This window comes from Peromyscus californicus, unplaced genomic scaffold (assembly GCF_007827085.1).
Source record: "Peromyscus californicus insignis strain IS unplaced genomic scaffold, ASM782708v3 Scaffold_11__1_contigs__length_118956290, whole genome shotgun sequence".
Taxonomy (NCBI): Eukaryota; Metazoa; Chordata; class Mammalia; order Rodentia; family Cricetidae; genus Peromyscus; species Peromyscus californicus.
Window position 1 is genome coordinate 98027174 of NW_026294402.1, and position 12470 is coordinate 98039643.

The 12470-nt window shown below is 50.1% G+C and overlaps 1 protein-coding gene across 16 annotated transcripts in view; it reads right to left on the bottom strand.

The window, feature by feature from the left end:
• The window catches only part of Tmem108 (transmembrane protein 108), a 277796-nt gene that overhangs the window by 11310 nt on the left and 254016 nt on the right, over positions 1 to 12470 (bottom strand). For 9 of the 16 annotated variants that reach the window (XM_052718640.1, XM_052718630.1, XM_052718676.1 and 6 more), the window contains 2 exons: positions 9276 to 9371; positions 1507 to 2910 (listed from right to left, as the gene is read on the bottom strand). In XM_052718640.1, coding sequence (XP_052574600.1) covers positions 1507 to 2910; positions 9276 to 9371 — 1500 coding nt within the window. The remainder of the gene's footprint in view (positions 1 to 1506; positions 2911 to 9275; positions 9372 to 12470) is intronic. The other 7 variants (XM_052718720.1, XM_052718712.1, XM_052718727.1 and 4 more) reach the window with 1 other exon arrangement.

The following is a 12470-nucleotide window of genomic DNA, read 5'->3' on the forward strand; positions in this document are numbered from 1 at the left end:
GTGGCATCCTGGCTTCACAGCCTCTCTGTGGGAAGCCTTGGGGCTTCATTTAAGACCAAGGTTAGCCCATTGGGTGATCCTAAGCCTGTTGAACCAACAGGATTGATGGCCAGCACAGGCTCTGTTAATGTGGCTAAAGTGTTCCCTACTGACTTCCCTGGTATGCCTGGTATAGATGGGATGTTGCACTTGTGAGGGACCAGGGATAAAGAGGTGATCATTCAGAGGTGGCAGATATAGCAGGTTTGGGCAATACAGTTCTATGAAGGAGACCCTGAGGGTCATGGATGAGGAGGAGCATTGGTCAAGAATTTTGCTCCTTGAGAGCCATTCCAGTGTCTCTGGGACTGAGGTGGACACCACTTAGGGACTGCAGGGTGAAAATGGCAAGGCAAACGAGGTTCTCAAGAGAGCCTGAACATGAAAGGCCAGAACAGGCTGTCCAGGGAGTGAGGAGCATGGGGTGACATCTTTAATGGTAACCATTTGAGGTAGGGTAGGGTCGAGTCGAGTGAAGATCCTCTGGAGACAGAGTATGACCTGGGAAGCCATAAGGTTCTCATTCAGGTTCTCAGAGGCCTTTGTGGGTTCTTGAATGTCTCCTAACTCCTCACTCTCAGAGGGACAGGATGCTGCAGAGGGGTGTGGGTTGCCATGGAGTAGAGAATTACGCAGTCCACAGTGCATGGAGCTCGCATTACTATGAAGGGTAAAGCAGGCTGGGTTGTGTAGGGATGGAGATGAGCTAGAATCCACGTAACTCTGAGGCCTTAATTGAGCCGGTTCATTAAGAACTGGGCTTTGGCCAAGGCTGATGGGACTTCCCAGCACACGGAAGCTTTATCTCTTCTTCCTCAGGGGAGGGGAGAGAAGACAAGATGGAGAAGCAGGAGAGGGTGGCTATGACTTTTCCATCCATAGCCTGTTAACTCCCCAGGGCCACTCGTCACCCATGGTGCCTGGTCCCTTGAGGCAGGGTAGTAATCATCCTAGGCAGGAAGGACAGATGTTTCAAGAAAGGGCTGCAGCCCTGCCACCCACTCCCTGCCACCTGGATCCCAGGCAAGCCAAGTCTCTTTGCTAGTTTGGTGTTTCTGCAACACGTGTGGCTGGCCAGCTCTGGGAATTGTGGCTTTATGATCCATGGACATTTGAGTTATACCCTGGACCAGGGACAGGGATGGGTGGGCCATGATTCTCCCCTTGCTGTCTCCTTTGCTGGGATCTAGGGCTTTCTTTTTTTTTCTTTTTGGTTTTTTTCGAGACAGGGTTTCTCTGTGTAGCTTTGCACCTTTCCTGGAACTCGCTTTGGAGACCAGGCTGGCCTCGAACTCACAAAGATACGCCTGCCTCTCCCTCTCGCATGCTGGGATTAAAGGCATGCGCCACCACCGCCGTGGCAAGGGCTTTCTGTAGCTCACTCAGTGGGGCTACCTAACTCCAGGGCAAGAGTCTGGGGGATGGGGATGTTGACAGGAGAAAGAGCAAAGAGAGGAGGGTACTTACAGCAGGAAGAGATGGGCACACTGATAGCCAGAATGACCCAGGCAATATCCATCTTGCTCAAGCAGATGGTGGTTCTGTGCTGGGGCTTGTCCCCCTCAGCCACATGGGAGATGTTGCCCACTGTTCCCGGCTTCCAGGTCCCAGCAGGGACCAGGCGGTTGAGGAAGTTTCCCGTGGCCGTGGACAGCACTGTGGACAGAGGTCTGGGCCCCCTGTCGGTTGTGGTGGGGGAGGCCTCAGTCTTCTCCTCGGCTGGAGAAACAGTGCTTTCTGAGACCCCAGAGGGCCAGGTTGGGGCCTGAGGGGTTGCCGATGCTCCCTGAGGGATGCCCTGGGAAGGGACTGAGACACTGGCCTCAAAGGCAGCCTGGGTGGGCCCCGTGGCAACCGTGGAAACCCCAGAGCTGGCAGACGGGGGTCTGTCAGTGTCAGGGGTGACAGCAAGCCAAGAGTCACTGTGGCTAGGGCTGTCCTGCACGTCACCGTGAGGGCGCTGAGAAGGCACTGGGGCAGGCTGTGTACTGGCAGGGGTGCCTGAGGCTGCTGTGGCATCCGGCTCCCCTGCTGGGCTGGTCAATGTGGGGCCACTCCCCTGGTTGGCTCTGATAAGGCCTGGCTTGTCCTTTGCAGGTACCAGGGAGGTTGTGGGGGGCACCCATGAGGTGCTTTTGGGTGCTGTGGCTGGAGACACTGTCTGGGGCTGTGGCGAAGAGGAGTAGCCCCAGAGTGGGGTCCTGGGGGTAAGAGCTGAGGGGTCCGGCTCCACAGACCCTGTAAAGTTACCCTTGTAGATCTGGAAGATTTTCCCCAGAGGACGCTTCTGCCCCAGGTGTGTTGAGCTCTGATTTCGTCCCCTCTGGCCTTCCTTCCTTGCTGAGTGGCTACCGGGTACAGGTAGGAGAGGGCGAGATGAACCACCAGCCCCCTTCCTGGAAGAGCCTGGGGGTCTGGGGGGTCTACGAGTGGTGGCCCGTGGGGGCATCGTGGGGCGGCTGGTGGCTCCTGCTGGCTTTGTTGGCAGGATGGCAGGGGCAGCATCCCCTGGGGGGTGGCCCTCAGAGTGGGAGGATGTGGTTGCCATGGCAGCTGGAGGGGAACCTGTGGGCAGAGGGCTTTCAGGATGGGGGATGGCAGCTGTCACCATAACAGTGGACATGGTGTCTGTAGGAGGATACCCTTCTGGATGAGAGATTGTTGTTTCCATAGTAGCTGCAGCCTGTGAGGTGGGTCCATCAGGTTTGGGGTTCAGTGTCACCATGGAGGAAAGTCTGGTAGTGCTGTGAGATGCTGTCACCATGGTGCCTGGGGGGCTGCCTGAGGGAAGGGTCTGCAGAGATTCCCTGGGAGATGGTTCCTGGACGGCGAGTACCAGAGCTTTGGTCAGTGCCAAGGTCAGGAGAAAGCCTGTGGGGGAGAGAGAGGACAGAGGTGAGGAACAAAGGTGTTGGGCACAGCCAGGTCATCCTCACTGAAGACTTGGAGACATCTCTGGGGAAGCAGGAAGGATCTCTGGGGCATTCTTTAGGCCACCCTCGCACTGAGACACAAGAACTGTACGTGCAGCTGGGGAAAGTCTGTACAGAGGGAGGAGGGTGCTACCTATCATGGAAGATGGCAGCACCGGGTGACCCCGAGGCAATCAGACCAGCCAATCCCACCCTTTGCCTAATTCCCCAGAATGCCACCAGCCCCCTCCCTCAGTGCATTGTCTTGGAATGGGAGCCTGGGAGACTTGTCACTGCAGCTGGGGAGGAGTCATGGCCAGCCTGACCCAGGAGCCGCTCACAGCCAACTGGGGAAGGCTTGGGTGGGCGAGCTGACCAACTCCTCCTAGACCTTTTCTTGAACAAGAACAAAGTGCCAATGTCAGACCCCTGCTCATTCAGACTTGCTTACCCCAGAGTACAAACAGGGCAGCCCCCCCCCCCAGACCCACAGATGACCCTGAAGTAAGCAGAGATGTCCTGGTGAAATAGGAGCGTGATGGGCAGAAGAAGGCACTGGTCCAGAGAAGGGCAATCAAATCTAGCTTTCCTAACACCACAGTAGAGTCTGGGACAGAAAATGCTGTGGAAAGACCACTGCCTATTGAAGTTTTGGCATTAAGTGCTTTCCCTATGGTTCCTCATGTAGCTGAACTTGGGGAAGTCCTCATTGGTACTACTTGGTCTTTTTGAGTCGGAGGAGCCCTTCTGAACAATAAAGAGGGTTGCATAATAATGTATGCCTTATAAGTTTATTGAAAAAAAAAGCAAAAGCATAAAAATCAGAGTTTGAAAGCATTCCTGAATATAAACAGTTTCATAACCACAGCACCATGTGCCAGTAACCCTGCACGTCGACAGAACACATGGGATCATTGAGATCCTGGGCTGTTGTAGCACACGGGTTAGGGAGAGCTGGTCTCTGTTCCCGATGGGTGGTGGGACATTCTAACAGGGCCCGATTCTGTGATTCTCAACACCTCCGTGTTCATGTGCATTCCGCGGTCATTCTTGGACTTCGTTTCAACCCTATCTAGACCCTAGAGAGCAGGCAGAGATCTGACAACTCTCTTGGAGGCTTTCTGTACTTCACCACGCTCCAGCAGGGCAAGCGGATTCCCGCACGAATTCTGGGATGGGCAGCAAAGCCGCTAGCAGCAGGAGGCAGGGTCCTGCTTGGCATTCATGGGAGTTTGGCTAGCCTTGAGGAAGCAGAGAGGGAGGAGCCTGGAGAAAGTGTGCCTGGAGCACCATTCAGTGTGGGGTGGTTTGTGGAATAACCCTTGGACCTAATATTCACAGCTAAGCCAGTACTGGGGAGGTTGGGGGAACCTTGTTTTTAACAGAGGCAACAGCGCCTACTGTCTCCAGGACCAATGGACACCCTAAGCAAGCCAGTTTTCTACACTTTCATTCACAAGTCAGCCCACACACTTGCAGTGCATTCTGCTCATTCAAGTCAGTCCTAGCAACCACTTGACAGGGTGGGAAATGAAAGCCCGGGGAGACAAGGGAACATGTGTGTAGTCACACAGTCTCAGGAGCATGTGGAGCCAGGGCTGTCTCTAAAGCATATGCTTTTCCTAGTTAACTGCCACCAGTGATGCAGGGGGAGGTGGAGGCCCATCAGCTGTACCCACAGCAGAAGCAATATGCTACTTTGTTCTGATCTGTTCAGGGTTATTATTCCAGCCCCACAAACCCACACCTTGGAGCTTGGCACCATGGGGGTGGTCCTTGGTGGTGGCAACCTTCAATGTGTGAGGGACATTCTGCTACAAGTTGGTCTCATGACTGTTAGCTGACCAATTCCCCCCTCACCCCCCCCCCCCCCCCCCCGCCCGCCTCCAATGCCAGAATCTCAGAATGTGCCTATTTGGAGAGACATTCAAAAGGGAGATTCAAATGAACAGAGGTCAAAGGATGAACCATAACACAGTTTGACTGGTACCCTTCTAAGAAGAGATGGGGCATCAGGGTGATAACAGGGTCACAGAAGGATCCTCTTGTGAGGGCAGGGCAGCAAGTGGGAGGCTGTCAGTGATTCAAGGAAAGGGGCCAATCCTGGTACCACAAGAACCCAATCCTGGTACTACTTTGATCTTGAAACGCCAGCCTTCAGACGCTTGGGGGAAATAAATATCTGGTTTAAGTCATTCAGAGAGTGCTATCTTGGTACAGCAGCTGGGTACAAGCCTTTTGTATTACAGCACTTCTGAAATCGGGGAGATAGGGACAAAGGGCATGTGGGTAAGTGGTTTACATTGGGAGATGATGTGAAGGTCAGTCAAGGGGGCTGAGGTTGGTGAAACAGGGAAACCTGGCCCGAGGGAAGCTGGGAGCTGATGGTAGCGCCCCAGTCTCACTAGGAACACCTCACATCATGTGCCTTAAGGAGACACCCTCACCCCTGCTTTTTGGGTGCTCATCCTACCCTCCCCACCCCTTGGGCATCACAAGGCTGAGTTAGGGAGGTCTTCGGTCCAGGGGTTCTGGCAGGTCATAACTATGTCCACTGGGTGGCTGCTGCCGTAGCTAGAGTTAACATTAAGTCCCCTGAGGACCGCCGAGCTGGAGCACAGAATGTGTCTGGTGGTCAGAGCCCTAGAGCCAAGGACATTATGTTGTTTTGGCTTCAGAGTCACCAGCACAGAGTTTGGGGAGAGATACCAGCTAATCCCAGGGCCAAGCACACAGTGGGAAGCAGAGCTACCAAGCCTCCAGCAGAATGTCATCAGAACACAAGGCTTATGCTGCTCGGGGGTTTAAAATGGTTAGAGAAAGAAATTCCCCTGATGTCCTCACTAGGAGCCTACGGGGGCTCAGATCACCCCAGCCAGACCCTGTGACTGTCCTTACTGCTACTGCTTTTCAGGTACCAGACTCCCCAGACATTTCCTTCCTCCCTAAGTAACCTGTAAAATTTCTTCTCCATTCACGCATTTAGACTCCAATCTTTGCTACTATACAAGCATAAATTTATTCCTGGTGCCATGGGGCTTTGGTTAGCATAGTGAGGAGCCCTAGAGTTCACCTAAATCAACCTCTTCACTGTATAGAGAGCTGACCAAGTGGTGTGGTTTGTGCAATAGCACTTGGCTAGTTGGGGAGTGTGGTGTAGCCATTTGGGAGACTCTGGGAGCTCATGAAACTCAGAAAACTTATGTGGCACTTCCCCAGGTTTATGCAAGTAACAAATGTTTGCAAGGGGAGAGGAGACTGTTAGAACTGCCTGAAAGCATCAGGGAATCTGGGATGCAGCTTTCCGGAACTGTCATTTAAGCCAAAGTGGGGCTTTGAATTGCCCATATTCCTAGCCATCAGTTCACCGAGTTAGGTTTGGGTGGAATCATTTCTTTGGTTTGCTATTGTGCCCTGAATGGGGTGACCAGACGTTTGTTCATGTCTCCCCAGGAAAAGTCACACAACAAGGAGACAGCCTGGATCACAGCCATTATTTTAAAAATAAAAAATTTCATTTGTATCATAAAATAGCTACAAGGGTTGAACTGTCCACCTCCTTTAACCTTACTGTCACCTTGAATATGGAAATGAGACAAGAGCTTGCACCCTTTCTCCTTAGCACAAAAGGTTAGCAAATGAAGGATGTGATGTGTACTGTCACAATGAATGTGCAAGGCCTTCAACCAGGGGCTCCTCTAACACATGCAAATTTTCATTCAAGGCCCTTTGTACTGGCCTACACACTCCCCTCCCCACAATCTGGAGTGACTGCCTCTTTGCATATCATTTGCATGGATTTGCATAATGGACTCCTGAGACTAATTCCAAATATGTAAGAGTCACTAAAACTAAAATCTAGCTTGACATACTTAAAATGTAGAGCCAAATTTAAAAAAAGTGTCAGAGTAAGGATAAGTATGGGGGGATGGGGGACAGTCGGAGCCCATAGACTGATGGGTGCCCAGATGTCACAGGAAGGCGGCCTCCTCCCTAGAATTCCCATGCACATGTCATCTCAAAGGATGGAGAGGGCATCCTCCTCCTGTGTGTTTGGTTGGCTGCCCACCGTCCATATTGGGCACTGGCATTTGCATCTGGCACAGACAAGGAAGCTGCTGGAAGGGCAAACCTTTGCAGGCACAGCTGTCCTCGTAGCAGCTGGACAGGGGTGCTCTTATTAGCTCCATGCTGCAATCCACAGAAGGAAGCCCGTGGACCTTGCTGGTGGCCACACAGCTGAGGAATGGGGAGCTGGGATTTGGCAAAGCCTGGCTCTAATGGTTACATTTTCAAGCCCCTTTCATTTAACAGATCTTTTTTGGTTTTTGTCAGTGCTGAAGACGGAACCCCTGGAGTCTTAGGCATGCTAAGCAAGCTTTACCACTGAGCTATACTCCTTACCCTTAACATCTCTCCGCTTGTGTGCAACCCCCCACCCCACCACTACACCTTCCACCTCCATGTTCTGCATGGTTAAAGGCCATGATTTACCATCTTTGGGAATTCATTTTCTAGGTTGGAGTTTTTCTCTCTTACTTGAAAATCGTGTTTAAAAGTTTGTATACAAAAAAAGTTTGTATACATTTGTTATATTGATAATTCATACAAACAAAATAATAAGGAAATTAAATGGAATTCTAAGTATCTTCTTCAGTGGATTCTTCTTCCACATCCAGTTGATAAGACAGGGTACTCTGTCCACTGCCTTTTTAATCCTATCTCAGGCAATCACAGGTGTCCGAGCTACGCCCCATCACTGAGCAAGATGGCAACTTACACATTCCATTTGCTTGATGTGGCTAAGTCACATTTGCATGTTCTGATAAGTCCCTTTCTACTAAAAGATGGCATCTACCTCCTTTTTCGTTTGAGCTGAAATGGGCATTTGTGACCAATCTGCCTTTCCATGTCATAGTAGAGGTCTCATACCTTCTGCATTTCTCTCGGGGACAGTGTTAGTCTTGTATTAGGAATGTAGCTTCCTCAAAGGAAAGAGCATGTGGGGTGTGACAGGAATTTCCTGAGGAGTCCCTGCTGCTCTAGCCTCAGCCAGGCACCAAATGTGACAGTGAGGAAGCCTACAGGTAGCCCTGGGCTACCACTGGACGGCCACCATGGCGGAGATGCTAATGAGTGCTGCCCAACAGGGTCCAGTCAACCCTAAGATTCGTGAACAACTATAGCAAAATATATTGTTATAGCTTCAAGCCTCTTTACTAGCATTTTTATTTTTCTTTATTCCTTTGAGACAGGATCTCACTATGTAGCCCATACTAGCCTTGAACTTGGGATCCTCCTGAGTGCCGGAATCGATGGCTGTGTGCTACCACACCTGGTGGGCATTTTTATTTTTTTAAACTAGAACATAGTTTAAAGGGTCTGCCAAAGGGCACGAGTCACTGAGTTACAAAGCCACAGTATTGGGAAGCTGGCCCTAAGAGGAGGCATTTGGGACTCAGTCTGCAGGAATGTAATAGTCATTTTTGAGGGCATGGGTTTCTTTTAAAGCAGTACATTGGGCCCCCTTTTCCTCTCTCCTCTCATGGGATGGCAAAGCATGAGGATCCTCCTGGATACTAGCTCTGGACCTTGGACTTCCAGATTCCAGAATGCCGAGGAAACTATAAATTACCTAGCTGGGGCAGTACAAAGTATGCTGGACATTTGGGGATTTAGATTCTGCATCTGATGCACTCATAACACAACAAAAGTGTGCCTCTAGAACAGCAGGTCAGGCCCCAGCTGTTTTCTTTGCTGACCTACAACCTTACCTAGACATGAACTTCCTAATTCCAAAATTGTCTTCTGATCAGAAAGGGATGTCTGGACTATTGTAACTCCATCTGACAGACGAGAAGGCTGAAGGCCCCCCAAAGTAAAATGACTTACAGCTAACCACAGCTGCACAGGGTTAGACGGGGAAGCAACTCAGGCCAACACACTGCCTGGCTAATCGCACTGATGTTCCCAACTTTTAGGACTCTTTACACTCTGTGTTTCCAGGACTCTAGTGTGTTCTGTTCTTTGAATTCCAATGGCTCCTTTTATTTTAAAAACCACATAAAAATTCCAGTTCTTTGGAGCATGGTTATAACTTAGAATTAAATATGCCATCATTGAGTTCAGGAGGACCGGGTCACTGCGCTGAAGGCAGGCAGGCCTCTTGACCTTGACTAAGGAGCCTGCAGCACAGATCTTCGGCGCTTCCCCTTCTCCAGGCAGCCACACTCCACAAGCTCCCTCCCATCAAGTTGGGCATCCATTCTCCGGGCTGAAGGGCAGAAGCTCTGCTCAGCACTCTGAGCTAACTGGGGCCGTCACCTGGTGGGTTCCAGAAATGTCCAGAGATCACCGGTTCAACAGCTGGACTGATGAGATCCATGACTCCACTGGGAACTGCTTCCCAGAGCACAGTCTCTAGAACACAGGCAAGCAAGAAAACCACGTGAATCAGGCCTGTGTGTCCTGACACACCTGTGGCCTCTGGCCAATGTGAGTTCCTCTTATGCTGCAGCTCTGGGAGGCTGGCAGATAATAGCTTTCTAGCCAAACGTGTATGTCTACAACCACATACATGTTCATGCACTCTCTTCTCCCGGCTCTCCTGACCTCACACACATAGAACACAGCCCCTTTTCTGGGAACAAGAAATAGACAATCACGATAAATTTGCAGGTCATGTTTCCCCCATCATCTCCAAGCTATCACGTGGTTAAACCATTTGTCTAAGGTCCAGAGGGCGCCTCGCAGCAGTTCAGGATAAAAGCTCAGGCTTTGATCCTAGACGCTCAAGAAAGATCCTTAAGACTGAGGAATTTTTGATTCGGGGAAAATGTCCTGCATGAGCAGAGGAATGTAGGATAAAGACAATGTTATTATTGAGAATACACCCATTGTTATCAACGACCATAATTTAAAACCCTGTGCTCTCCAATGCAGCAACACACAGGCAACGCCGCAGACTTTTATTTTCAGCCTTTGGTTATCTGCCGTAGTTATTCTGATTTAACCCTAACATTCTCTACCTCGAGTCTTAGAAGGCAACTTTGCGGGGAACCTTGTGTGTGTGGCGGGGGTGGTGGTGGTGGTGGTCACGGTGGTGATGCTTCTAATCTCTGAGCTCCTCTCTCTGATGGAAATAGGCAGGGCTTGGTCTACTTCCCACCTGTCTCTGTCTAAACCACCAGTGTTGGGATGTCAGGTTCAATGTTCTAGTCCTCCTATCTAGCTCAACACCTGAGCTACAATAAATATTTGCTGAAGAATGGGACCCTCTGAAATCTATCTGCTGTGAACACAATGTGACACAATGGCACATCTAAACCTCTCCTCCTCCTTCAAAGTGACTTCGGCATGCCCACTGAGAGGTGGCTTTGTTTCCTCCCCTGGGTGTGGTGGGACCAGCGACTATGGCTGAGTGACTTGTGAGGCTAGACTTGAAGGGTGTGGTCCTTTTCCTGTGTTCTTGGGGGACACTTAGAAGCCAGTGAGCATGCTGTCTGGGAACCTGAGCAGCCCAGAAGGGATCATGTGAAAGGGAACTGAGGCAGAACCGTGGCCTTCAGTACTGGTGAACTTCTAGCTACCAGCCAGCACCATATGGTCAATGGGGATGTGGACATCATAGCCTTAGCCAAACCACCTAGCTAAATCTTTGGCAGAGATAAATGACCCTCTTTTCAAACTCCAGTTTTATGAATGGAATGAGGGATAATTACAGTTTCCAGTCCTAAGTTTAAGAGTAGTTTGCTAGGAACAATGAGTGAAACACCACCCCCACGTGGTATTAAGTGATCATCTTGGGTTTCAACACAGGGGTTCTGCCTTCCTCTTTCTATAGCTCCATGATTTCTGTGATAGATACAGGTTCCCCCCAACCCCCAAAGAAGAAGGAAACATAGGAGCTTGGGACACTCCTACTATCTCCTGTCACACAGGACAGAATAAAGCTGGGAGAAACTGGTCCCTGCAGACTGAAGGTGTGGCCTCCTGCAAGACTGTTGTAGAAGGGAATAAAATCAGCCGAGGGAGCATGTACCGGCAGGCGAAGGGGTCCCTCGAAGACTCCCCAGACCAAGTGAGAGTTGGAATGAGATGGAACAAAAGGCCAAGGCAGCCTTTAATAAGATTACAGGATCATCAGTATTCAGGGGACATCTCATTGACATCAGAGGAGAGAAAATAAGTCCTGAGAGCCTGTGGCTCTGCCCAGTTAACCCCCAGTTAAGGGGGTCCTGAGAATGCTGGAGAGACCAGGGTGGGGTCAGTAGGAAGGAGGGGGAAGCTGTCAGAGTTCTAGTGAGACAGGAAAAGTCCTGGGGACCTACTGTGCAACATGTGACTATAGTGAATGATATGTGCTGCACATTTCAAAGTGACCAAAAGAGAGGGTTCAAATCCCAAGTGTGCTGGTGCACACCTTGAATCCCAGCACTTGGGAGGCTCAGGCAGGTTGCAAGGTTGAGGCCAGTCCACGTTACATAGGGAAACTATCTCAAAAATAAAAGAATTTAAAATGTTTTTCACCACAAGGAAAGTATAAATTTCCAAGTCAGTCAAAAATGAAGTAAGACAGCCAGGCATGGTGGTGCATGCCTTTAATCCCAGCACTTGTGAGGCAAAGGCAGGTGGATTTCTGGTTCAGGGCTAGCCTGGTCTATAGAGTCAGTTCCAGAACAACCAGGGCTACACAGAGAAATCCTGTCTCAAGCCCCGCCCCACCCAAAGCAAGACTTTAGAGAAAATGTTCCATGTTTTACAGTGCTGTGGGATGTCCTTCTGTATGCTGTGAATATGTGTTGCTCTCACTGATTGATAATAAAACTGTTTGGCCAATGGTGAGGTAAGATAAGGTCAGGTGGGATAAACAAACTGAGGATGGAGATGAAGAAGGGTGGAGTTGGGGCAGACACCAGGCAGCCACCAAGGAAGCAAGACATGTAGAAAATGAGGTAACAAGCCACAGACCACATGGCAAAGCATAGATAAGAAATATGGGTTAATTTAAATGTAAGATCTATCTAGTAATAAGCCTAAGCTATTGGCCAAGCATTTATAATTAATATAAGCCTCTCCTCTGAATGGTAATTTGGGAAGTAACTGCTGGGTATAATTGGGCATACAGGACAGAAAGCTCTGCCTCTGGTTACATTACAGAGCAGAGCTCAAGGCCTTCAGCCAGGAGATTAAAGTCAACACTGGCCATGTCAGAGTCATGATAACATGTGGTGGTATTTTACTTGTACTGAAATGTGATTTTAATTGTATGTTAATAAAGTTGCCTGGGGGTCAGAGCTATTAGAGCCATAGCAAGCGCGTGGCGCCGGTGGCGCACACCTTTAAGGACCTGGAGGGTGGTACATACAGGCAGTGACGAGGCAGTCACATGTTTGGGTTTACAACTAATGAGAAGGCAGAACAGTTAGACTATATAAAGACATACACACAGGAAGTAGGTCCCTTTCGGAGAGCTCTCTTGGCTGAAGAGGATCGCTGAATCAGGAAGGGTGAGGCTCT